Raw genomic sequence first — 27,086 nt, 5'->3', positions numbered from 1 at the left:
TTTTTCCTCACGAGGGTCGCGGGGGTGCTGGAGCCTATCCCAGCTGTCTTTGGGCAACTGTCTTACACCCTGGACTGGTGGCCAGCCAATCACAGGGCACATATAGACAAACAACCATTCACACTCACATTCATACCTATGGACAATTTGGAGTCGCTAATTAACCTAGCATGTTTTTGGAATGTGGGAGGAAACCGGAGTACCCGGAGAAAACCCACACATGCACGGGGAGAACATGCAAACTCCACACAGAGATGGGGAGGAAATATTGTAATAAAAAAAAAAAAAAAAGCTGGTGTCAAGCTACAATTCCAGTATTTGTTGACATACGTCTGCCTGAATATAAAGGATAGCAGCGATGCAGGAAAGCCAAAAGGGAGGGTAGGACTTCCTATATTGGGAAACATCTGCTTTAAAACAATAATAGTTGGTGTACTGCAGAGCAAAGCGGTCACGTACCAACATCCACCTTTTCCAAAGCACCTCACGATGGTATTTTTCCTTGCTTGAGTTGGGGGGGGGGGGGGGGGGGGGGCAGCTTGATTGTGGTCTGTTGCAGCTGACCAACATCTGGCCATGCGGCGCTGGAGAGCGTGCACCTCCATGGCTATGCAGCTTGTTACTTGATAGGAATGAACCGAGGCTGCCGAGGACAGACAGTCTGAGTGGTGGTAAAGTGATCTCTTGATACCGCATGTCTGATCAGTGAGATTTAACAGCTGCACGTCTGTAGCCGCTTCAAAGCACGCCGGCTAATATCTTCTATCAACGTTGGCTGAGATGACTTTAATTGCTGCACAAGTCATGTTTATGTTGAGTTCGCAAAACACAGAATAATAAAGTGGTGGTCGGGACATTGCAGAGCTCAGCTGAGGCCGTGTGTGTTGCTACTTTTATCAGGTGAGATCATGTCTAGACCACCAGTCAGACGCTGGACAAGGTGGCAAGTATCCAAATGCACCATCCATGAAACTACACAGACGTTCGAACAAAAGCAAATTGTCATGTGCGTCATCATGTGTGCTAAATATGCAGCTCTAAAAAAGCCAACAGAGAAGTACAGAACCACAATCACAGAGGGGTATTTACACCGGAATGTTTGGAACGCAGGGATGGTGCTTCTTTATTCTGTTTTTGCTTTGTCACAGTGATTTTTTACTTCAGAAACAGTAGAAACTAATGCTGAGATGCTGGAGCCTATCCCAGCTGTTTTCGGGCCAGAGGCGGGGTACACCCTGGACCGGTCGCCAGCCAATCACAGAGCACATATAGACAAACAACCATTCACACTCACATTCATACCTATGGACAATTTGGAGTCGCCAATTAACCTAGCATGTTTTTGGAATGTGGGAGGAAACCGGAGTACCCGGAGAACATGCAAACTCCACACAGAGATGGCCAAGCGTGGAATTGAACTCAGGTCTCCTAGCTGTGAGGTCTGCATGCTAACCACTCGATCACCGTGCAGCCCACTTTCAAACAAAAACAGCCAATTTTCCTCCGCTTATCCGGGTCCTAGTCGCGAGGGCAGCAGTCTCAGTTGGGAAGTCCAGACTTCCCGGTCTCCGGCTACCGCTTTCATAATCCCTCCAGCGTGTCCCAAACACCTCACTAGGAAGACTAGATGCCCAAGCCACCTCAACTAGCTCCACTCCATGTGAAGGATCATGGAGCCCCTCCTGGATGACTGAGCTCCTCACCCTAAGTCTTAGGGTGAGACCAGCCACCAGATGCTTGTATCTGCTTTATCCCTCTTTACCCTCACCACCCAATAGGTGAGGGTGGGAACATAGATAGGGGGTAAAATTACAGCTTTGCCATCTGGCTCAGCTCTCTCTTTACCATGATGGTACGGTAGAGCGACCACATTACTATTACCAATCCTTGGCGACGTGGCTTGGAGAAACTAAGTGTGATTCTATCAGCTCTATCAATTCACAGATGGCATTACTGATGCTGTTGTTCTTTTCCAATAATGTCATCTAAGTTACTTTTTCAAATGTTAAAACGCTGTAAATGTTACCGAGCGAAACACGTGCCGCGTTTATTATGTTTATTATGCACCAATTAGTCAAAATGGTGTAAAATGGCCGCTACTGAAGGGGTTGTGTCTTGGAAAATGGCTGTGATGTAATGTCATGCTAACACTGGAGCATAACAACACCGTATAGTGGAAAAGGTGCACTATGTCACGCGGAGCTGACTTCCTGTTAAAAATAGGACCATGAACGCCTCTCTGCTTGTCATCAAGCTCACATCCAAAGCTGAAATGAGACATTATGAATCTCACGCCATCGCAAATCTGTCACGGTTGCGGTCTTTCTTTCTATATAGCTTTGCCCGGAAGCCAAGTTGAAAGCAGACCTGTCTCACGTCCCTCCAGAAAGAGCCCCCACAAAAGACCCCCCCCCCCCCCCTTCAAAAACGCCAGCTCTCGCTGACCTCTGACTCTGAGCTTCAGCTAAAGGCAACTCCAGCGTCTCATTCCCTCTGGACGGCGACACAAGCACTCCCTGATAATGTCACTTTTACCGCGTTATCCCCTGGAAGCCTCGGTAGAAAGTTGCTTAGCTTCCTAATCTGCTTGTGTTTGTCTTCTAAATCTACGCCTCTACGCTATAATGACGCTCTTTCTGAGGTTGAGTTGCTAAGTGTTTTTTTTTAAACTTGCAGCATGAAACTGCTCATTCATGCTCCCAAAGCCAACCGGCCAGCATGGAAATCTCCACTTTTATCCCCAAAGAAGACGAGCTTAAACCATTTCAATGCATTCAATCACCTCTCGCTTTTCTTTAGCAATACTTTAGTGTAACCGGAGATGGCTGTGGTGGGCATATAAAGCTCTTACTCCCCCACACAGAGGGGGGACGGAACCACGTATGGGACAGTACTAATACAAGTGGACAGTGTCCAAGAGGAGCTGGCACATTCAAAAAGATTTCATTACTGGACTATACAGTATGCACAAATTACTTCATAACATAAAATACTTTAGTTTACGTTTGAAAAGTATGATTTGATTACATGGGAGTTGGTCTTTTTCCATTTTTACTAAAAACCCTTATTTATTGTAACATTTGTGTTATTATAAATGTGGACAGCATTAAATTTTTAGGCAAATACAATAATATTTGAAAAATTATTTAAGCATCTTTCGGTTTCTTGAAAAAAGCTACATAGGGCTAAAAAAATTATATTACTTTTTTGATAGTATTCATGTAATTAGACATATTTAAATATATGGGTTTTTTATTGATGTCAATCAAATACACTTCAATATTTAGTATTGAGGCGGTTATGATTGATGTGTGGAGAATATGACATTTCATCATTATAATATTTTTTTTAATGAGGTTTTGCAAGGTGGCCCCCAAAAATGCCATTTTCCGCAAAAAATTATAGTGCCAATTTTTTTGCAAAATTCTTACAAAATTCAGACACACTTTAGCTAAAAAACATATATATAAAATGTGATTTCAACTTTTTTTTGTTATTTTTTGCTTGATCATCATTTTTCTCATGCTAATGATGATGCTGCCCGCATTAAGAAACCGAGACCTGGCATGAAAAAACTGCTTTGGATTGATGAAGCAGAGTGGAAATATTAAAAAAAACACCGTCAGCCACCACTGGTGGGTTTTTTTTGTGTTTTTTTTTTGTGTTTTTTTGGAGAAGTTGCCGCCGCACACACCTGCCCTGAAGCCACACAAAGCCCCCTCCCCTCCTTTTGTCCCTGAAGCAGAACTAATCACAGCACTTTACCTGTCGCCTGAGAGCTGACACCTGAGCCGGGGCCTTGTAGCGGCCGACGCTGGTGCTGAGCGGAGAGGAGGAGGATTAAACTTGAGTATGCTCGCACGTGCGTCATCTTCTTTATCATAACTTCCATATAATAAACTGTATACTGATACTGTATACTGTTTATCTCTCTGGGCATTACATTAGGTACACTTGCCTTCTTCGGATTCATAACATTCTAACGAGAGATTAATTATATCTTTTTTTCAAACTGATACAGTTAACATGACTACTATCAGGAGAAGCACAGTATAGAGGGGGAGGAGCCACCTGGCATGGCCCAACAAGGTGCACTGTATTCGGGCACACGCTCTGAGCAGCCGCTGTGACTCCATGGAGGTCCCTAGCGAGCGACAATGTCAATACAAAAGGGAACAGCGCCACATTGGGGGAGTTTGTAGAAAGTCATGGCAAAGAAATGTTCATTCATTCAGGTGTCGGCATTGTAAGAAATGCTGCAAATGTTAAAGAGTACGAAGTGCCTGTGACAAATTTGTTACAAAACAGTGAAAGATGACATATTAAAAGAACAATGGCACTATTACATATTTTTTTTCTTTTAGTTAATGTTAAAATCTCATCCTGTGTCGTACCGCTTCTCCTGAGTCCTATGACACTCCTAGCATAAAATAGACAATAGCATACTAAATGAAGGCTAACACGCTTCCAATACTCTAGTGGGGCTTGTTATTTTCCAGTAAACACTACACTCTGGGACCTAACTTACCCAGACGTCACCCCCATCAAAAAGGGGTGACATGTGTCATGATCTGCGTGACTAGTGAGGTCATCCCTTTTGCCAGGCGGTCCTACAAAGGCCGACCACGTGACTGAGGCTGAGCCATGGCCGGGGGTCCCGTTAGCAAGCTCCGAGGTGGCAATCTGATGCCTCTGAAAGCCTCCTACACACATTCCATCTCTCCGCAAGCACCACCGGGGTACAAATGAGGAGAAGATGAAGTGCGGTATGGTTGATGATTCGAGATGATATCTGATATTCGGCTGACTTACCTCATAGTGTCGTGGTGGCCCACTCTAGACCCTCAAGGCCACAAACACATCAAATGCATCAAAAACGTGTGCAAAAATATTCATTCATTCATTTTCTACTGCTTTTCCTCATGAGGGTCGCAGGGGGTGCTGGAGCCTATCCCAGCTGTCTTCAGGCGAGAGGCGGGGTACAGCCAATCACAGGGCACATATAGACAAACAACCATTCACACTCACATTCATACCTATGGACAATTTGGAGTCGCTAATTAACCTAGCATGTTTTTGGAATGTGGGAGGAAACCGGAGTACCCGGAGAAAACCCACGCATGCACGGGGAGAACATGCAAACTCCACACAGAGATGGCCCAGTGTGGAATTGAACTTGGGTCTCCTAGCTGTGAGGCCTGTGTGCTAACCACTCGTCCACCGTGCAGCCCAATCACAAAACCACATCCAATATTCCCAACCATCAATTTTCTAAGCCGCTTACCCTCACTAGGTTCACACAGTTATGCTGGAGCCTATCCCAGCTGCCTTTGGGCGAGAGGCGGGGTACACCCTGGACTGGTGGCCAGCCAATCACAGGGCACATATAGACAAACAACCATTCACACTCACATTCATACCTGTGGACAATTTGGAGTTGCCAATTAACCTAGCATGTTTTTGGAATGTGGGAGGAAACCGGAGTACCCGGAGAAAACCCACACATGCACGGGGAGAACATGCAAACTCCACACAGAGATCGCCGAGGGTGGAATTGAACTCTGGTCTCCTAGCTGTGAGGTCTGCACGCTAACCACTCAACTACTGTGTATGTGTGGTATTTCATTAAAATGGAAATTTACCTTATCTTTATCTTGCTGTGGTTGGCTTAGCCTTTAGACTTATAGTTTTGATCATGTGACCAAAGGCTGTGCAGTAAAGAACATTTGACAATGTGGTGAACATTATGACCTGTGCAGACCTCCTCTGTTTGCCAGCAGAAGGCCTATGACCTTCCTGTGACACGGCGTCACTAACGTGGCTATCAGTCGCGTGCTGACGACACCATTTGTGCGCCTGATAGGGGAAGAGAGGACGACGCGGGGCTTTGAAGTGGCCAAATGGTGGCAAACTCTTGCAAGATGACAAAAGGTGTCAGCAGCTTGGCTTTGCCACCTTGTGAGGTTCCTTCTATTCAGTGTTGCAGGATAGTTTGGGCTGCATTTGTGGTTTGGTACTCTGGTATGGGACTTAAATTATAAAGATATTCAGTGTGCACTTTAATGTGGTTGGCTTAGTGATCACACTGGTATGTTTCTCATGGATTCAATGTCATGGATAAAGAGAGCTGCATAATTTGAAGGGATAATTGTAGTATATAGAGTTATTGTGTGCAAACTGCGATGTTCATTCATTCATTCATTCATTTTCTATCGCTTATCATAAGGGTCACCTGGGGTGCTGGAGCCTATCCCAGCTGTCTTCAGGCGAGAGGCGGGGTCAACCCTGGACTGGTTCGCCAGCCAATCACAGGGCACATATAGACAAACAACCATTCACACTCACATTCATACCTATGGACAATTTGGAGTCGCCAATTAACCTAGCATGTTTTTGGAATGTGGGAGGAAACCAGAGTACCCGGAGAAAACCCACCCAGAGAACATGCAAACTCCACACAGAGATGGCCAAGGGTGGAATTGAACTCAGGTCTCCTAGCTGTGAGGTCTGCATGCTAACCACTCGACCGCCATGCAGCCCACTTTCAAACAAAAACAGCCAATTTTCCTCCACTCATCCGGGTCCTGATCGCGGGGGCAGCAGTCTCAGTTGGGAAGTCCAGACTTCCCGGTCTCCGGCTATACCGCTTCCGTAATCCCTCCAGCGTGTTCCAGGTCTGCCGGGGGTGCTGGAGCCTATCCCAGCTGTCTTCGGGCGAGAGGCGGGGTACACCCTGGACTGGTGGCCAGCCAATCACAGGGCACATATAGACAAACAACCATTCACACTCACATTCATACCTATGGACAATTTGGAGTCGCTAATTAACCTAGCATGTTTTTGGAATGTGGGAGGAAACCGGAGTACCCGGAGAAAACCCACGCATGCACAGGGAGAACATGCAAACTCCACACAGAGATGCCTGAGGATGGAATCGAACTTGGGTCCCATAGCTGTGAGGTCTGCACGCTAACCACTCGACCACCGTGCAGCCCCCAAACTGCGATGTAAATAATGTAAATCGTATATGGGGGGGGGGCATATGAAATTTGCCCTCGAGTTCCACTTTGATAGGACCGGCTCTGGCTGAGGCCCTGACAAGCAGCGGCTAGGTCAGCCATGTTGTGTGGTTAGTTATCATGCGGGTTGCGACCTTTCAACTGACACACTTATCGCAGTTCCCCAGAAAAGTCAGAGGCTGTGAGTGACGCAACCATAACGACCATAACGCCACCGAGACAAAGAGAAACAAGGAAGGGAAGAAAAAAAAGATGAAGTAGAAATACGAGCACATGAGTTTCCCCATTTTCTGTTTTCATTGGCAGGCTGCGATGGCATTGTGTCACATTACTGATGAACACACTGTGTGTGTGTGTGTGGTGGGGGGGGGGGGTTATCGAGGGTCTCGATACTGATCCGCGCGCCCCCAGGTGTGACAGCAACATGTGACATCACTCCGTCTGCATGCTTGAGCAGATTACAAACCCCTAAGAGGCGCGAAGAGATATTTATCAGCCATGGCTTTCAGGGCTTCGGGTTTCAGACGTGCACGAGTGCCGGGAGACACGCTCCAACAGGACAAATGGGGGGGGGGGGGTGAAATTTAGGGGTTTGAACGATGTCGACTTGAATCTGGGGTGTCCAAAGACGTTTAGATATGCTGAGAGTTACTCAATATATCGGATATTTCACCTCAACTTTTTCATATGCAAAAGATCCACTTCACTGTCCCCCCCCCCCTATTTTGACTGTTTTCCAAATATTTCATATTTCTATGTTCATTTTTCGACCCTTTGTATTGACTTGTTGACTCCTATAGAGCAGCTACACACCATAACCCGCATAGAAAACTTTCCAGATCTTCCACAATCTGCACCTATTCCTGCTAGATTTCCTCGGATTGGTGCTTCCCACCAAAACGGTCTGTTTTAATTTATTCCACCTATGGCCACTCCGGGCACACCCACTGCGCTGTGATTGGTCACACACAAGTGCTTCCTAACTACGACCGAACCCCACTTTCTTATATAGAGTGTATGGGATTCATAATAAATTCATAAAATCATTGGAGAGCTCATTGAAAAGTGTTGAGGAGATACGGGCACTTCATGGTCTACTGGCTGGAGACCTCTGACTCGAGTCCCGTGTGAAATGCCATTGACAGATGGCATTACCAAATATAATAACTTCTGCCTAAGTATTTGTAAACAGCAGCAGAGCTAGGGAGAGGGCTTGAGGGAGGGAAGAGAGTTTATCTGGCTTACAGCTACGCCCATATAAGGAAGACAGCCCTCTGTGACATCACAAAGTGGCAGTTTTACCACACCCTTTGAAACCGAGTGTTTTTAGCCATCCCAAACTTCTTTCAGGGCTCACTTCCAAATGCGCAAACCTCATTATCTGAAACGTGGGCATGGTTTAACACGAGAATACAACATTCTAACGACATTTATAGGTCGGAAAAGTGGAAAAAGCATAATAGCATAACAACACGAACATAACGTAAGGGAAGTCACCACTCTGTGCTCATTGTGTGAAATGCTACAGGGTGATACCTGAGGAAATGCTCCAATGCAGAGCCAGTTTGGGCTTCCTCTAACGTTGACCCCGCAGAACACGAGAATGACCCCAAATCCATCGTTACTTAGTCATCGAGTTATTCTGGCAGATTAAAATGCTGTTGTTGACTCCGACACATGTTCCTGTTTGTTAAACACGGTCATGACTTCATACAACAATAAAACACTTTATAAAACACTTTTACAAGCAGCTCGTCTTACCTCACATTCTACCTGAGTAAAACGCCATTTTTAAAAAAAATGCATGTATTACATTTAAGGGTGTAGCCTGGTCGGTTATGTAAGCTACACCGCTTGTTTATACAAACATGGAGACATCATTCTGCACAGATGCAATCTCACTCTAACTTGAACCACCCAGTGGTGGTGGCGGCTTTCACTCGGCAATCTGAATGTCCTCCAAATCCACCGTGATGAATAATAACACACGGTTGATGACATGCTTTATCTACAAGGGTGCATCCAACATATAGGAAGTACAAGTAGGACGGGATAATGCAGGAAATCACAACCATTTCCTGCACGCCGTCATCATCAAGGGAACAGCATCATTTTACAAGGCCCAGTCTTTACAGACTCTTTACAAGGCCCAGTCTGCCCCCTGCTGGACTCTGCTGGCAAGCACACCTTAAGAACACAGGAGAGTAGACCATGCCAGTATTAAAGGGGACCTATTCCGCTCAAAAGCCATTGGGCCCTTTGTATTGAGTAGTGGACTCCTGTAGAGCAGCTCCACACCATAACCCACATAGAGCTTTCTAGATCTTCCACCAACTGAACCTATTCCAACTGGATTTCCAAACTGTTTTAATTTATTCCCCTCTGCTGTGATTTGTCCCAGCTTGTACAGCTAACAGCCCGTATTTGGGCACGCCCATATAAGGAAGTCTGTCTCCATGTGACGTCACAGTGGAAAAAACTCTTAAACAAGCGTTCAGAGCCATCCTTAACTTCTTTTAGGGCTCGCTTCCAAATGTGAAGACCTCATTATATGAAACAGTGACATGGTTTAACACCAGAATACAACATTTATACATTTATAGTACATTTATAGCTACATTTATAGGTCGGAAAAGTGTTTTTTTTCCCCCCCATTCATCCCTGTCCCTTCAAGAGCACATGGAACCACGAAAGAATAAACACTTTTTGCTGTTCAGCAAAGTGGTGTTGCAAGGTTCACCAAGCTTTCATAATGGAAAAGCAGAAGTGCTCTTTTAAGATCGCCATGGTGACTAAACTAAAGCCCTCGGAAGTATTTGTCGTCAGTGTCGACATACTCGGTCTGGCAGGGACTCAAATAAATCTTAATCAATCTTTTATTCCATGACATCATTTAGTCACGACTTCACATGACTCATAAATGCTAGAACAGGGCTGGACAAATTGTTTTAAAATCAACGGACTATTTTGTGTTGCATTTTTGCTGTTGTTTTTAAAGTTTTTTTTTCAATTTATTGTAATTTTGGAACGTTCTGAGGGCCAATAAAGAAGCAGCTGTGGGCCGTAAATGGGCACCGGGCCACACTTTGGGCAGAAGTGTGATGTGGAGGCATGACAAGAAACAAGAAACGTGTACTTTCATCATGGGGCCAAGTGGTGCAATGACCATCCACATCCACCAGATGGCACTGCAGTGACGTGTGCATGAGTCATGTTTAGAAGTGTTGTTTTTTTTATTATTTGGCCTCCACTCCAGTCAAAATGCATTTTTTGGATAGCAAATAGTGTATTATTACACCATGAAGTTTGAAGCGGTAAACAATGCAGACGTCTGTTGTTGACCTTTGGATCCTTTGGTAGATGTTTAACTTCCTAAATCATGCCATCTTTGGGCGTCATTAAAAGCTTCCTCTTGCAGGATTAGCGGTTGTTAATTAGTCATACGTAGGCAGACATGTACGTCACATTATTTACTTTGGTTTCATGACATTACTGTAGTTTTTTTTAGTGTTTAAAATGTAATTTTTACTGAGCTGCAATGTTCAGGAGACATTCTTCTCATACCAGATCACTTCCCATCTCCAAGAAATGCATTTTTGGCTAAGCATTGCAGGGGCTGAGAAAGAACAGAGCAACTATTTCTCCAGCAGTGCCAAATATGATCAATTCTAGTGAAACTGTTGCATCGTGCTTTGTAGAAATGATGATGACAAAGAAATAATGAGGATGTCTGGTGGTCAGGTTGCGCAATTTCTTCCTTACTTTCTTAGCGGGTGCGGCTGACGCGCCAGAGGATAATCACCTACAAAGAAGCTGAGCTAATACGCGATTCCGGGCAGAAACTTTCACATTAAGGTTTTAATGCAGGGTTTTATAACACAGCCGACCTTTAATTCACTTTTACAATCTTAATTATTGTTAGTTTAGCTTTTAAAAAATATATCTTTAAATGAAAAGGATTTATTTTATATGCTTTTTACGTTTTGTTACGCTGTCGTGCTTTAATATTGAAGAAAAACAGAGTAAACATCCGGTCTTTTCTCGGGCAAACTTTACGAGCTTGCGGCTGCTTGTTGAGATTGAAGTATATGCAAACTACAGACTGGAAGTCGTCCTGTCAGGTGAGCCTCCACTAAATATTTATTTCAAAACCTATTTTTAAACATTCACTTTCAAAGAAGTGACGTCACGATGACTTCTGTAGCAGTATTAGCATAAATATTGACTCTCATTCGTGTAGTAATAGTGGATAATAGTTCATTCTGGGAGTTGTTCCTATGTTAACCGATTATGAATGGAACACTTGAAACAATGCTAATGAATTGGAATGTTTTCCTCTTTATTTACTGTATGTTTGTGAACTGAGTGTCTCCATGGCTGCATGGCATGTTCAAGCAAGTCTTGTCTCGCCCAGTTGCTCTCATTCCCTCTCAGATACCTCCACTCCTGTGCCGTGTGTCAATACATCGCCATTACTACTACAGGAATGAACAAAAATAGGCTCAAAAACCGGCTTTAAAAAAGCGAAAGAAAAAAAGAGTCTACATGTGTGGTGCCTATAAAACAGGTGGTCCAAATTGTGGCCATTTCTGGCCCATAGCACATTGTCAATTTTTAAATTTAATTTCTCAAGAAAACTTGAAAAAAAACATAAAGGAGAAATCTGCAGTAATCTGCAGTTATTGGAAGATTACATTGCAGAAAAATCCATAATGCTATTATATTATGGGAATTAAGGCATAATATTATAGGAATGAAGTTATACTATTATACTAAAGTCATAGTATTATGGAAATAAAGTCATAATATTGTGGTAATAAAGTCATAATATTATGGTAATGAAGTCATAGTATTATGGAAATAAAGTCATAATATTATGGTAATAACGTCATAATATTATGGTAATGAAGTCATAATATTATGGGAATAAAATCATAATATTACGACTATAAAGTCTAAATATTATGGGAATAAAGTCATAGTTTAATGGGAATAAATTCATAATATTATGGAAATAAAGTCATAATATTATGGAAATAAAGTCATAATATTATGGAAATAAAGTCATAATATTATGGGAATAAAGTCATAATATTATGGGAATAAAGTCATAATATTATGGAAATAAAGTCTTAATACTATGGGAAAAAATCATAATATTATGCAAATAAAGTTAAACTATTATGGGGATGAAGTCTTACTATTATGGGAATAAAGTCATAATATTATGGGAATAAAGTCATAATGTTATGGGAATAAATTCATAATATTATGGAAATAAAGTCTTAATACTATGGGAAAAATCATAATATTATGGGAATAAAGTTCAACTATTATGGGGATGAAGTCATACTATTATGGGAATAAAGTCATAATATTGTGGTAATAAAGTTAAACTATTATGGGGATGAAGTCATACTATTATGGGAATAAAGTCATAATATTATGAGAATAAAGTTATCCTTTTATGGGAATAAACTTATCATATTAAGAGAAGAAAATAAAGCTGAATTAAGAGGAAAGTTGTAATATTTGGGCATTGACCTAGTGTGTGTACATGACAATGTTGAGCTGCACGTTTCATGTGTAATATAAGTTCTATAATATAAGTTCTATAATAATCTAAGTTCTAGCCCAGCTTCCTAAATATGGAAGTGACAAAGATGCATGCTGTGATTTTTCACGATGTGGCCCTCGGTAGAAAAGCTTTGGATGTAAAATGTCGTCGTGTCGTGCAGGCAGAGCTGGTCCAGGATGTTCTCCAGGTGTGAAGGAGTGTCTTCTCGGTAGCACGCCACGCCACTAGAGTCGTACGGTTGAGATGCTGGCGTGGGTCACCTTGTTGACGCTATGCACATGGACACAAGCCTACATCTGTCCCCCGGGTCCTCGCACGGTGGTGGACTTCTCTGTGAAATACTCGCTGCCCAGCTTCCAAAGTGGAAGCGCCATTCAGAACCTGGCGGTGAACCCTGTGACGTGGCAGACGTACGTGGCGTCGCGGAACCTGGTGGAAGCGCTAGATGACGACTTGAGCAAAATATGGGAGGTGAAAACGGGGCCAGTTGGGAGTCCGGAGTGTGAAACGTGCAATCTGTGCAATGTGGACGTGGATCCGGACGATCCGGTGGACACGGACAACCAGGTGCTGCTGTTGGACGCCGCTCTGCTCATCCTGCCTTACTTGTACGTGTGCGGCAGCACCCAACACGGCATCTGCTTCTTCATCGATGTCGAGCTCATGCCACCCGAGCCTCGCTGTTTATACAAAGAAGACCAGAACTCTGCGTCCAACTGTCCAGACTGTCTTGCCAGTCCACTGGGCACCAAGGTCACCATTGTGGAACAGGCGGCCACATCCTACTTCTTTGTCGCCGCATCTGTGAATGACAAAGTGGTGCAGAGGTTCCCACGGAGGTCGGTGTCTGTGGTGAGGCCGCTTTCCACGGAAGACGGCTTCCAAATGGTGATGGAGGGCCTGACCGTGCTGCCCCACCTGAGACACTCGTACAATATCGATTACATCTACAGCTTCGCCACACAGGAGTTTGTCTACTTCCTGTCCCTGCAGAGGGAGAACCCCTCCAAGGCCTACTCGGCCTTTCAGACCCGTCTAGGCAGGCTCCCCGTGGGGATCCACGAGGTGTGGATGTACCGGGAGCTGGTCCTGGAGTGCAGGTATGAGCCCAAGAGGCGGCGCAGAGAAGCTTACCGGGATGTAGTGTACAACGGGCTCATGGCGGCCCACTTTGGCCGAGCGGGGAAGGATCTTGCCGAGGAGCTGAGGGTGTCTGAGACGGAGGAGATCCTCTATGGCGTCTTTGCTGAGGTGAACGAGATGGGCGAACCCCAGAAAAACTCTGCGCTGTGCGCCTTCCGCCTGAGCGCTATCAACAATAACATCGAGACGGGGGTGGAGGACTGCTGCAGGTCCAGCCCGGAACAATTATCCAGAGGACTGTGTCACTACCAGACCTGCGAGAACTGCCCACATGAGGTGAGTGGCTACTACGGCAACGGTCATAAGTTAGCCTGAGATAGGAAGACATTTTCTTAAAGGACAAGTGCACTTTTTAGCCCATCATTCACAATCCTTATCTGAGACAATACATTTCTATTTACTGGGTGTTATAAAGATATCAAAACAGCTAAAAAGAGGCAGCTAATTGCATGAGCATGTGCTGCAGCTTGCCGCTAGCCGCTGTGTAACAATAAGAATAATAATAACAATGTGCCGACATGATGGAAATGTTGGTGTCTCCCATTCTTAGCTGCCTCTTTCTACCTGTTTTTATATCTACCGCTTTTCCTCATGCAAGAAAGAAAAGGAAAGTAAAAAAGAAGAAAGAAAAGAAAAAAGACTGGGAGGGGCGCATGACTCAGTAGGTTTACAGTAGACAGATACGTCATCTAAAAGACTTGCTCATACGGTACACAGGGGGGGTCTACACGCCGAGGGTCCCATTCTGGAAGGATGTAATGTTATTTGTTGTTATTATGTTATGCAACTATTTCAACTTGGTCAATTTTCTTCCTGTTATTTCTTGTTATTTAGATTTTTCCCTCAGAATATTTTTCTCATAAAATGTATTGTTGAAATTGACAACTTTTTTCTCATATTTATTTCTAATATTTTGGCTTTATTCTTCTAACATTATAACCAAATTTTCCAACAAAAATACAACTTTATTCATTGTTGTTCATTATACCAATAACATATTTTTTTCTGTAATATTAATGCTAAGAGAAGGACGTTGTTTTTCCTCATAATGTTAAAATGTTATACTCATAAAATTGCAACTTTTTCTTGTTTGATTGCAACTTTTTTCTCTTAATATTTTGACTTTATTCTTCTAACATTATAACTTTTTCTGCAACCTAATTTTCCAACAAAAATACAACTTTATTCATTGTTCATTATAGCAATAATGCATTTTTTTCTGTAATATTTCTACTTAATGCTATGAGAAGGACGCTGGTTTTCCTCATAATATTAAAATATTATACTTGTAAAATTGCAACTTTTTCTTGTTTGATTGCAACTTTTTTCTCTTAATATTTTGACTTTATTCTTCTAACATTATCACTTTTTCTGCAACCTAATTTTCCAACAAAAATACAACTTTATTCATTGTTGTTCATTATATCAATAACATATTTTTTTCTGTAATATTTCTACTTAATGCTAAGAGAAGGACGCTGTTTTTCTCATGATGTTAAAATGTTATACTCGTAAAATTGCAACTTTTTCTTGTTTGATTGCAACTTTTTTCTCTTAATATTTTGACTTTATTCTTCTAACATTATCACTTTTTCTGCAATCTAATTTTCCAACAAAAATACAACTTTATTCATTGTTGTTCATTATATCAATAACATATTTTTTTCTGTAATTTTTCTACTTAATGCTACAAGAAGGACGTTGTTTTTCCTCAGAATGTTAAATTGTTATACTCATAAAATTGCAGCTTTTTCTTGTTTGATTGCAACTTTTTTCTTTTAATATTTTGACTTTATTCTTGTAAAATTATTACCGATTTCCCCCTTTGTTTTTCTAAAGTTCCCCGGTTAAGTGACATTTTTAGAATGTCCGGCAGGCCAATAAAAATGCCCCCCCCCGCTGTATGTGTGTATGATCCCAAGGATCCGTCCGCACAAGGGCGGGCAAGTAAGCAGGCGGCCCGGCGGCTTATCTGCACCATATGGATGCAGCGTTTCATGTCCAAGGTGTGGCGTGTCCTTTTTTTTATGGCGTTGAAGCCGTGTCCTTTGAGCCCACATGCAGCCGTGCGTACACGGACAGGAATGCCTGGCAGCAAACAAGTCATAAATCCGGCTGATAAAAAGGTGGAGGAGGAGGAGGAGGGACTGTCTTTCTGTCTTTTTTGTGGAGATAAATGGCCTTTAGCAGCGCACCCTGAGCTCAAATAGCTCAACTTTATTCCGTTTGGAGTGCGACTGCAACAGCACTTATTTGCTTCATAGTGGAATATTTTCAGATGCTTAAAGCATGTGCAGGATCCAGCAATTTCTGCCGCCATTTTCATGACAGCATACGTACCCTTTCCAGTATTACAGCATTAGCAACTAACATGAAAACTAACTACTACGACGCCCCGCTAGCCCTTGGTGACAGCGTCATTCACAGGCGGAATACCCACAGTTTGTGTATATGTTTTTCTTGAAATAATGTCTTAGCATATGTCCAAAATTCTGTCATTTCTCACTGCGTGGGCCTCGCTAAGAGGGGTTCGGCCGCCCGTGCTGTGCTGCAGAACAGTATAGGTGCATCCCCCGTGGAGCTGCACGGCACCGCATCACCACCGCATCACCACCAACCTTTACGTTTGTCTTCCTCACAGTCAGGCAACGACACATGCTCGGCCAAACCCACGCTGGTGTCCAAGCCCTTCTACAGACTGGACCTCTTCAACAGCCAAATGAGGGACGTCCTCTTCACGTCCGTCCTGGTCACCATCAGCGGCACACAGACGCTGGGCCACTTTGGGACTTCAGATGGAAGGCTGCTGCAGGTCATCCAGCTTATTTTTTGCTCCTCGTGTGTTTGTAGCGCCGTTGATTTTTCTTCCTCAACGCTGCCATCTTTGCTCTTTCAGGTGATTGTCAGGTTGCACACACACTTTTTTGTGTTTGCCAACTATTCTCTTGGAGAGAGCGAAATATCCAGGAACGCAGCCGTCTACAACGAACACTTGCTTCTTTTTGTGGCTGGAAATCAGGTGATCAGCGTGGAATCATACTCACTAGGGTGGAAATTTGGTTAACGCACACACTTGCTGAGCATTTTGTTTTGGTTTGCACGTCCATGCTAGCATACAAAATAGCACGCATCTTGTTGTGTTAATATGTTAATACGCTGTGCGGGTCCAGCTGCTTGCCTATACCAGATTTTTATCACAAAGCTAGCTCCGTCACCCATGTACTACATCATCAACTGTTGACGAATAGCGTTGCGCCACAGGTCTCTGATTTTCTTTTGATCACGCTGCAAAATAACCCACAATGGGGCCAAAGAATGTTGTGAATGAAGAAAGCTGTGTTCTCGTGGTATTTTTTCCATCACAAAACGTCCTTGACAGGAACACAACTACAGAATCATGCTGATGACAGAGCTGACTTCCTGTTTCTATGCATTCGCTAGCTTATTAGGCTGCTAACAAATAAAGAAAAACACGAAGAACCCATCGTGTATTAATAACAGGCACCAAGAATTGAAAAATGTTGTTGTGAATTTTCACTTTTAACCAAATAGTAGGGGCGGCACAGTCTAGTGGTTAGCGCGCAGACCTCACAGCTAGGAGACCAGGGTTCAATTCCACATTCGGCCATCTCTGTGTGGAGTTTGCATGTTCTCCCCGTGCATGCGTGGGTTTTCTCCGGGTTTCCTCCCACATTCCAAAAACATGCTAGGTTAATTGCCGATTCCAAATTGTCCATAGGTATGAATGTGAGTGTGAATGGTTGTTTGTCTATATGTGCCCTGTGATTGGCTGGCCACCAGTCCAGGGTGTACCTCGCCTCTCGCCCGAAGACAGCTGGGATAGGCTCCAGCACCCCCGCGACCCTCGTTAGGAAAAAGCGGTAGAAAATGAATGAATAACCAAATAGTACGCTAACCGGGGCGTGTGCTAACCAAGGTGCCACCGTAACCGCCATGTTGTGCCGTCACACCCCTGCTTTTAATACACGTCCTGAGTGTTTTTAGTTCTTCATCCTTGTCTTGCTTTCTCCCGGGTCCAGTTGTTTCGGGTGCCCTCCATCGGGCCGGGCTGTGCACACTTTGTCACATGCTCCATGTGTTTGATGGCGCCACGCTTCATGAACTGCGGCTGGTGCTCGGGTGCGTGCGCCAGGCAACACGAGTGCACCTCGCTCTGGAACCAACATTCTTGTGCACCGGTCATCACGGAGGTACAAAGAATCTGCCACTTTAAACCTCACACTCATGACTTACTTGAAAGATGAATTTCTCTTTGGCAGTTTTTCCCCAAGACAGTACCGGCTGGCGGAGAAACCGAGCTGACGCTCTGCGGGAGAGAGTTTCAGTCGCCTCTGAGGCCGGCCATCATCGACGGTATCACCCACGTGGTCACAGTGGGCTCCGAGACGCCGTGTCGTGTCCTGCCTTTCAAAAGCAGCAGTCAAGTGTGAGTAGCAAAAGATGCAACACAAAGATACCAAGGCTTCCAATGGGGATTCAATCTTTCCCATGCAGGCTTGTTTGCAAAGTCAAGGGGAAAGTGCCCAACCACAACCTCACTATCACTTTGGAAGTGCACGAGGGAAACGTGAGGGGGGACTACTCCATTGAAGGCACAGCCCGAGTGTCTGGCTTCTCTCTTGTGGTGAGATTCACATAACACATAAATCACACAATCACAAAACACTGAATGCAAGAATTCCATGAAACAGTAAAAAAAAGAAAAGTTACTTATTAGTATAGCTTTCATAGGAGCAGGCCCTTGAACAAGTTCAAGGATACTGTGTAAAGTGTGAAAAAAGTTAATTACTTTCAAAACACATAAAATATTGTTGAAAAAACACTGAATGCAAGAATTCCATGAAACAGTAAAAACGTTAGTTATTACTGTCACTTTCATAAGAGCAGGCCCTTGAACATATTCAAGGATAATATGCAAAGCGTTAAAAAATGTAGTTATTGTCACTTTTATATTAGCAGATCCTCTAACATGTTCAAGGATACTGTATAAGGTGTGAAAAAAGTTAATTACTTTCTGAGGGGCAGGCCCTGAACATGTTCAAGGATAATATGTAAAGTGTTTAAAAAATGTGGTTATTGTCACTTGTATAGGAGCAGATCCTTTAACATGTTCAAGGATACAGTATAAAGTGTGAATAAAGTTAATTACTTTCATGGGGGCGGGCCCTGAACATGTTCAAGGATAATATGTAAAGTGTTAAAAAAATGTGGTTATTGTCACTTGTATAGGAGCAGATCCTTTAACATGTTCAAGGATACAGTATAAAGTGTGAATAAAGTTAATTACTTCCATGGGGGCGGGCCCTGAACATGTTCAAGGATAATATGTAAAGTGTTAAAAAAATGTAGTTATTGTCACTTTCATACGAGCAGATCCTCTAACATGTTCAAGGATACTGTATAAAGTGTGAAATAAAATGAATTACTTTCATGGGGCAGACCTTGAACATGTTCAAGGATAATATGTTAAGGATTAAAAAAATATATAGTTGTCACTTTTATAGGAGCAGATGCTCTAACATGTTCAAGGATACTATATAAAGTGTGAAAAAAAATACTTTCATAGGGGCAGACCCTGAAAATATTCAAGGATAATATGTGTTTAAGTGTTTAAAACATTTTAGTTATTGTCAATTTTATAAGAGCAGATCCTCTAACATGTTCAAGGATACTGTAAAAAATGTGAAAAAACTGAATTACTTTCATGGGGCATACCCTGAACATGTTCAAGGATAATATATAAAGTGTGCCACATCTGGCTCTCCAGCCATAGGTTATAGATGGAGTGAATACTGAATACTTGGAGCATTTGCAGTACTTGTGGTAAAGTCATAGCTCCATCTAATTAGGAGCCCAGCATCACAGAAATCAAGCCGGAGCATGGTCCTGTGTTTGGCGGCACCCTGGTCACGCTGACGGGCCGCTACCTTAATTCGGGGCTGCACAGGCAGGCCTTCATCGCTGACAGGAAGTGTGCCATTCAAAGGTGAGCGCCACAGAACCGTTTCATTGCAAAAAGCCTCAGTCGGCTTCAACTTCTTCTGTGTTCCCGTGTAGCGCACCGGCAGGAAACGACACGTTGTCTTCCATCGTGTGCCTCACCGAGGCTGCGACGGGCGTCGGGACTTTTCCCGTCAAAGTCGTCATCGACAGCTTTGAGGTCACCACTGCCAAGATGTTTGTGTACAAGAAGAACCCCGTCATAACTTCCGTGTATCCTCACTGCGGCTTCTTCAGGTAGGACGGAATGAAGTGACGCTTCGCATCAGATGAACGTCTTGCTTGAATATAATGGACTTGTTTTGTTGATGCTGGCATTCAGTGGCTCCAAGCTGCTGATAGAAGGTCAAAGTCTGGACTCTGCACACACCACTGAGGTCCAGTACTCTTCCAAAACATCCACGATGGAACCCCAAGTGCGGGTAAGAAATAAAATGAAATACACATTCCGCAAACACATGCATGGGGGTATTTTTTTTTTTTTTTTATTGGCCCTCGGCACATTCTAAAAATAGAATTAAACAAGAAAATATAAATAACAACAGCAAAAATTGAAAAAGGAGCAGTCATTTTGCAGGAATAAAATGCAAAATATAGGATTCAATGTTAATAAATTGAATATTTTGGTAAAAAAAGATTAAAAAACCTGCATATGACTTTCTAAATACAGTTTGTAACACTATTAGAGCCCCGTAGACCTGAAATAACATCCCTATAGTCACCTGTACACTCCTATTATTCTTTGTTTACAGCCCCCATTATGCTGCAGGGACTCGAGACAGCCGAATGCTCGCAAGCTAACCTGTTAGCCTCAAATTTAATTCTTCTAAACTTCATTTATTCATTCATTTTCTACCGCTTTTTCCTCACGAGGGTCGCGGGGGGTGCTGGAGCCTATCCCACCTGTCTTCGGGCGTGAGGCGGGGTACACCCTGGACTGGTCGCCAGCCAATCACAGGCCACATATAGACAAACAACCATTCATTTGGAGTCGCCAATTAACCTAGCATGTTTTTTGGAATGTGGGAGGAAACCGGAGTATCCGGAGAAAACCCACGCATGCACGGGGAGAACATGCAAACTCCACACACGAGGGTGGGATTGAACTCGGGTCTCCTAGCTGTGAGGTCTGCGCGCTAACCACTAGACCTCTTCTAAACTTAAGAAGCCAAAAACATACCACTTCCACTCGGAGTGGGAGGAGAACCAGAATGCTACATCTAGACATGAATCCCTAGCCCTGTGAATCCCTATTTTCATCCCAGACTAGCAAAGCACACGTGGGAAGGAAGGCAGCCCTCACCGCCACTCACCGATATTTCCTTGCAGGAGTGTAGCGGCCCCAGGAACGCCACCCACATGGTGTGCCGCTCCCCCGTGTTGCCTTCCTCTGACATGCTGGAGGACAAGTCCGACATCGGAGAGCTTTTCATTCACATGGATGGAAAAAGAAACTTATGGAAGAAACGTTTCGACTACCACCCTGACGCCAAAGTCATCCCGTTCGAAAACGATGACAACGTGTTGCTCCTTAAACCCGGAGAGAACGAAGTTTCGCTGCACGTAGGTTTGCACGCTTTGGCTTGACCTCAACCTCAACCTCCACGTGACGTATTTAATCTCACATTTTCAATGTCGTGCTACACGCCAGCATCGCAAACTGAACGCCGTCAACTCCTGCATGAAGATCAGCATGACCATCGGGGGCGTGGACTGTAACGCTCAGGTTCTGCTGAACGAGCTGACCTGCAGGCTTCCCAAGAAGCAACCAATCCCCAGCGAGGGACTGCCTGTCAGGGTACGCCATCCAAACACACGTTCTACTTTAGCTGATGTTAATACTGCAATACTGGAACCTGATACTGTGGCTGATTCAGTCCTAGTACCATCTACACAGTATTATATTCAGTATCTTTACTACATTTGAATATTATTACTTTTTTATTACACATTGTCATTTTATCAGACTTTAAGATTTTTTTATTTTATTAGTTTTTAACTTACATTTTTTTGAAAAATATGTAAAAAAATGTATTACTTTTAAAACATATTTTAATGTTAATAGATATCTTCACAAGTATTTTTACAAATTGTAATTTTATTACTTTTTTAAACAAACCTTAATTTTATTCAATCTTTTTTACAAATTGATTTTTTAATTGGGTTTTTATATAAATATATATTTTTTTTACACAAATTTAAATTTTATTTGATGTTTTTTACAAATTGATTATTTAATTGGGTTATTATATGTACATTTATATATATATATATTTTTACAAATCATAATATTATTACTTTTTTACACAAATTAAAATTTTATTTGATGTTTTTTACAAATTGATTTTTTAATTGAGTTATTATATGTACATTTTATATATATATATAGTTTTTTTTTACTAATTATAATTTTATTACTTTTTACACAAATTTTAATTTTATTAGATGTTTTTTACAATTATTAAATACATTACAGTACTTTTTAAATTTTCATTTTATTTAATTTCTTTTTTAACAACCTTACATTTTATTACATTCTTTTAATAATTTTATTTGATTTAAAAAAATTTTAAAACATATTTTAAAAGAGATTGTCTATTTTATTTTGATGGCTACAGGTCTCTGTGAACGGGGACGTCCACGACGTGGGCACGGTCCTCTACGAGGACGACAACAACGACACGGTCATCGCGGCCATCGTGCTGGGCGTCATCTTTGCCTCGCTGGCGGGCGCCGGCATAGCCTTACTGGTGATGATTCATTTGCGGAAGAAGAAGAGAGGTGAGGAGCTTCTCCTCTACTGGTCGCTTCTCACTTGCTTTCCTTTATGTCACGGATGACGTCTTTGCTTTCAGCCAACATTGAGAGTCGTTTATCAACCAGGCTGTCCATGAGTCGCAGGGGCGGCCATGATGAACCGTCCCCGACAGGCGACTACAGACAGAGTAAGACATCAACACAATCTGGCTTGTGCCGTGTGACATTGTGAAGCTGCTGCCATGTCTGTGATGCCCCCATGGAGGACCGGAAGAGGATCCCAGTAACAACCTATGTGGCTTTGGTTGATTTCCTGTCTTAGAGAATTAAAGCCGCGCTAGCTAACAATGGTCATATTCACATAAAGGACACAGCTGGAGGGTATAACAATGTCACGTCATGTTAGAATTCATGCCTCCGTTAGCTGAACCGCAGCTCGGCAGCTCTCATGCAGCCCCCAAACCATGCTACCGCCAAGACACCATTATCTTGCTACGTAGCAACGTAGATCCACTACTAAATTGAGAGCTTTGCCTTTCGACTCTCGGCTCCCTCTTCGCCACAACCGACCCGAGCAGAGTCCGCACAATTGAGTACATCCCATAATCAGTTCCCAGTTCCACATGTCCAAAAGGAGTAGGAAGAAGCAAAGCTTATTAAATCCTACCCCTCCATCTGGTACTTTTACAATCAGTAACTGTTACATTTGTTCACTTCCTGCTTTCCATAATACAGTTTAATTTTTCTTCTTTTTTTTTTTAAATAATGTACCTCGTACTGAAGTACAAGGTGATATGAGCATCCAATGCCATAATGGGTACCATAGTAAGTGTCAATATAGTGATATATATATAGCACATCATGACTGGTTCAAGACTCTTCATCCTTGTATTTAGCAAACATCAACTGCTTGTATCGTTTCTTGAATTGGCTCATCGTTGTGCATTGTTTGATTTCCTTACTCAATCCATTCCATAGTTTGATTCCACATATTGAAATGCTATGGCTTTTTAACGTAGTCCTAGCATAGAAGTGTTTTAAATGTAGTTCTTCCCTGAGATCATATTTCTCCTCTCTTGTAGAGAAGTATTGGATGACATTTTTAGGTAATTGGTTATTTTTTTAGCCTTATGCATTATTTTAGCATAAGTTTGAAGATGAACTATATCAGCAAGTATTTGTGATTTTAGAAATAAGGAGTTAGTATGTAAATAAGGAATTGTCACGGTGATGATGCGTTTTCCGTTGCCTGACCTGTGTGCTCCGACAGACTCCAACCAAACGTCAACTTCCGGAGGGATGGCATTCCAAGGGCTGTTGTACGCCGCCAGCTACGATCACCTCGCCGTCCCGCTGATGCCGCAGGACAACATCTCCATGGTCAGCCTCAACTCGGATCTACTGGAGGAGGTCAAAGACGTCCTCATCCCTGCTGAGATGCTCAGAGTGGAAGATAGCCAAATCATCGGGAAAGGCGAGTCTGGATTGTTTGGCACCCTTGATCGCGTCGGTCCATGTTCATGTTGCGTCTTCTCACACAGGACACTTTGGGACGGTTTATCACGGATACCTGAAAGACAGCAATAAGCAGGAGATCCACTGTGCTGTTAAATCCCTGAACCGTATGAACACGCACGCGTCGTATGACACACGTGATCTTACACGCGTCTTCATCTTTAACACGTGACTTCAACTGCATCAACAGGCATCACAGACTTAAAGGAAGTGGACCAGTTTCTCAGAGAGGGCATCATCATGAAGGGCTTCCACCACGCCAACATCCTGTCTCTGCTCGGCATCATGCTGCCCAAAGAAGGGCTCCCCCTGGTGGTTCTGCCGTATATGAAGCACGGGGATGTGCGTCACTTCATACGCTCGCCTCAAAGGGTAAAACTTCCTGCGGTTGGTCTTTTTTTTTTTTTTTTTACTTCCTGGTGTGCTACATTTGCATCTGTGCTCCACAGAATCCCACCGTGAAAGACCTGGTGGGCTTTGGACTCCAGGTTGCCAAGGGGATGCAGTACTTGGCTCAGAAGAAATTTGTGCACAGAGACCTGGCTGCACGTAACTGCATGTGAGTGTTGATGCTAAACTCGACCACGTGACCTCGAGGCCTACGCCGCGGCCGCATATACACGCTCGGTGTGATGCTGCCATCTTTTGGCGATGAAAGCCAATAACGCTGCTGGTGTTTGAAACCATCTGCTACGATTGTGTGAGCGTAGGCTGGACGAAACCTTCACGGTAAAGGTGGCCGACTTTGGCATGGCGAGGGACATCTACGACAAGGAGTACTACAGCATCCAAGACCACAAACGGGCAAAGTTACCCGTCAAGTGGATGGCCATCGAAAGCCTGCAAACACAGAAGTTCACCACCAAGTCGGACGTGGTGAGTAAACTACCCACTCGGTGCATCAAGAGCTGGCGAGAGCAGGGGTCCTCAAAGGGTCTCAACCTGGTCTCGATATTTTTATTATTTAGGTCTTGTTTGTTTTTATTCATGTTTACACGTTTTTTTATTTTATTTAAGTATTTTATTTGTATTTGTATCACTTTTTAGACTTTGTTTTTATTTTGTAATCATTTTTAGACCTTTATTTAAGTCATTTTTATGAATTTTCCATGTTTTTTTTACTTTAATTCATTTAATTTTTATTACTTTTTACACATTTCAGTCATTTTTTAATTAATTTTACACTACTAATTTTGATTAAAGTTTTTATTCATTTGAATTATTTTTAGACTTTTATTTAAGTCATTTTTATGATTTTTTTATGTTTTTTATGTAATTTATTTTTACTACTTTTTACACATTTCAGTCATTTTTAAATTAATTTTTAACACTACTAATTTTTATTAATGTTTTTATTCATTGTAATTATTTTTAGAATTTTATTTAAGTAATTTTTATTAATTTTTATGTTTTTTCACTTTAATTCATTTAATTCTTTTATTACTTTTGACACATTTCAGTCATTTTTAAATTAATTTTTAACACTACTCATTTTTATCAATGTTTTTATTCATTTTAATTAGTTTTTTACTTTTAAGTCATATTACTTGTATTACTTTTTACACTTTTATTTGTTTTTATTTTTTAATAATTTTTTGACTGTTATTGAAGTCATTTTTTATCTTTTATAAACTTTAAACTCATATTTATTTTTTATTTTATACTTTTAAGTCATTTTTATTTTGATTATTTTTTACACTTATTTTAAATGATTTTTCTTATCATTTTACACCTGTTTATTTTTTTTAGATTTTTTATTCAGTCATTTATTTCTTAATTCAACTCAAACTATATTTATTTTTCATTATTATTATTATTACACATAATTTCATGTCCAACTTGGATTTTAGAGCAATTTATGAAGGCATTTTGTCAAGGAAATGAGGAAGAATGTGATAATAATGCAGACATTAAAATGAAATATCAACAAGACTACAAGATTGGCTATTTGACTTCTGATGACTCAAATTCTTCCTAAAAAACAAAGTCCCTCATCCCAGACATTGGTTGTATAATACACTAGGGAGCTTTTTTTCCCGTCACTCACACACACACTAGTGACCTGGCAAAGCTCAGGAGTGTGTTATGTCATGTTTTCCTATGTTGTGCGTGCATGTTACTAAGAATGGGAGAAATGTCATTTTAGTGGTCCTACGGCGTGCTGGTGTGGGAGCTGCTGACCCGAGGGGCCAGTCCATATCCGGACGTGGACCCTTACGACATCACACACTACTTACTGAAGGGGCGTCGGCTTCCGCAGCCGCAGTACTGCCCCGATACTCTGTAAGATCCTCTGAAGCAAACAAGCACGTTATTTAATATTATTGTAAGACGCGTTTGCGTAATCCTGATCATGCTGCGGTTCCACAGCTACACCATCATGCTGGCGTGCTGGGACCCAGAGCCCGAGTCCAGGCCAACGTTCCACAGCCTGGTGGCGGACGTGCAGCACATCCTGTCTTGTCTCACGGGAGAGCACTACATCAACCTGAAGGTCAACTACGTCAACCTGGACCAGCCCAGGCCGTACCCGTCACTGACCGCGTCTGCGGACGAAGCCGAGGGTTCAGACTCGGATGGTCAAGCCGACGGCTGAGGAGCGGCTAGAAAGACTTGAAGTTCCAGCTCAGGGAGTACAAGGAGGGAATTTATTTATCATGTGCTCAAACTGTGGCACCTCAGACGCTTGCTTTCTCCTCGAAAAAGACTTGGCAGACGAGAGTCCCACGTTCTGTTACAATAGCAAAAAAAATAGATGTGAAACAAGAATGAGGCCAAATGAATGTAGAGTACATTTTAGACATTTGTGAAAGTTAGCATTAAATGAATTCTAACTCATGCTCAGGGGTCACCTTTTTTTCTGGATGTTAATTATTTCTGTATATAGATACATAATGCTGCGTATGAATTAAATCAGTGCACCAGATCAACATGAACCTACTGTATCTTGTTTAGAGCATTTCTATGAGATATATGTACCTCATATTAATTAAACAGTGACACCAACTGAGCTTACTGGATAGTGAGGGTTGTACAGTATCATTTATCACCAC

The 27,086-nt window shown here is 42.4% G+C and overlaps 1 protein-coding gene across 3 annotated transcripts in view; it reads left to right on the top strand.

Moving 5' to 3' along the window:
- LOC131129688 (macrophage-stimulating protein receptor-like) overlaps positions 1-26,969 on the top strand; it is a 41,246-nt gene extending 14,277 nt beyond the window's left edge. For 2 of the 3 annotated variants that reach the window (XM_058073466.1, XM_058073480.1), the window contains 20 exons: positions 12,758-14,016; positions 16,382-16,552; positions 16,637-16,759; positions 17,781-17,951; positions 18,021-18,187; positions 18,256-18,385; positions 19,611-19,747; positions 19,819-19,998; positions 20,084-20,183; positions 21,091-21,324; positions 21,413-21,559; positions 22,380-22,542; positions 22,617-22,706; positions 23,789-23,992; positions 24,060-24,140; positions 24,224-24,405; positions 24,483-24,592; positions 24,744-24,909; positions 26,180-26,316; positions 26,404-26,969. In XM_058073466.1, coding sequence (XP_057929449.1) covers positions 12,841-14,016; positions 16,382-16,552; positions 16,637-16,759; positions 17,781-17,951; positions 18,021-18,187; positions 18,256-18,385; positions 19,611-19,747; positions 19,819-19,998; positions 20,084-20,183; positions 21,091-21,324; positions 21,413-21,559; positions 22,380-22,542; positions 22,617-22,706; positions 23,789-23,992; positions 24,060-24,140; positions 24,224-24,405; positions 24,483-24,592; positions 24,744-24,909; positions 26,180-26,316; positions 26,404-26,629 — 4,095 coding nt within the window. In that variant the 5' untranslated portion in view covers positions 12,758-12,840 and the 3' untranslated portion in view covers positions 26,630-26,969. Of the gene's footprint in view, positions 1-11,056; positions 11,141-12,757; positions 14,017-16,381; positions 16,553-16,636; positions 16,760-17,780; positions 17,952-18,020; positions 18,188-18,255; positions 18,386-19,610; positions 19,748-19,818; positions 19,999-20,083; positions 20,184-21,090; positions 21,325-21,412; positions 21,560-22,379; positions 22,543-22,616; positions 22,707-23,788; positions 23,993-24,059; positions 24,141-24,223; positions 24,406-24,482; positions 24,593-24,743; positions 24,910-26,179; positions 26,317-26,403 lie in introns of those variants that run through there. The other variant, XM_058073472.1, reaches the window with a different exon arrangement.
- The last annotated feature ends 117 nt before the right edge of the window (positions 26,970-27,086 follow it).

This window comes from Doryrhamphus excisus, chromosome 1 (genome assembly GCF_030265055.1).
Source record: "Doryrhamphus excisus isolate RoL2022-K1 chromosome 1, RoL_Dexc_1.0, whole genome shotgun sequence".
Classification (NCBI taxonomy): domain Eukaryota; kingdom Metazoa; phylum Chordata; class Actinopteri; order Syngnathiformes; family Syngnathidae; genus Doryrhamphus; species Doryrhamphus excisus.
Note: the sequence above shows the minus strand (reverse complement) of the source record. Positions and strands in the feature narration are given on the sequence as shown.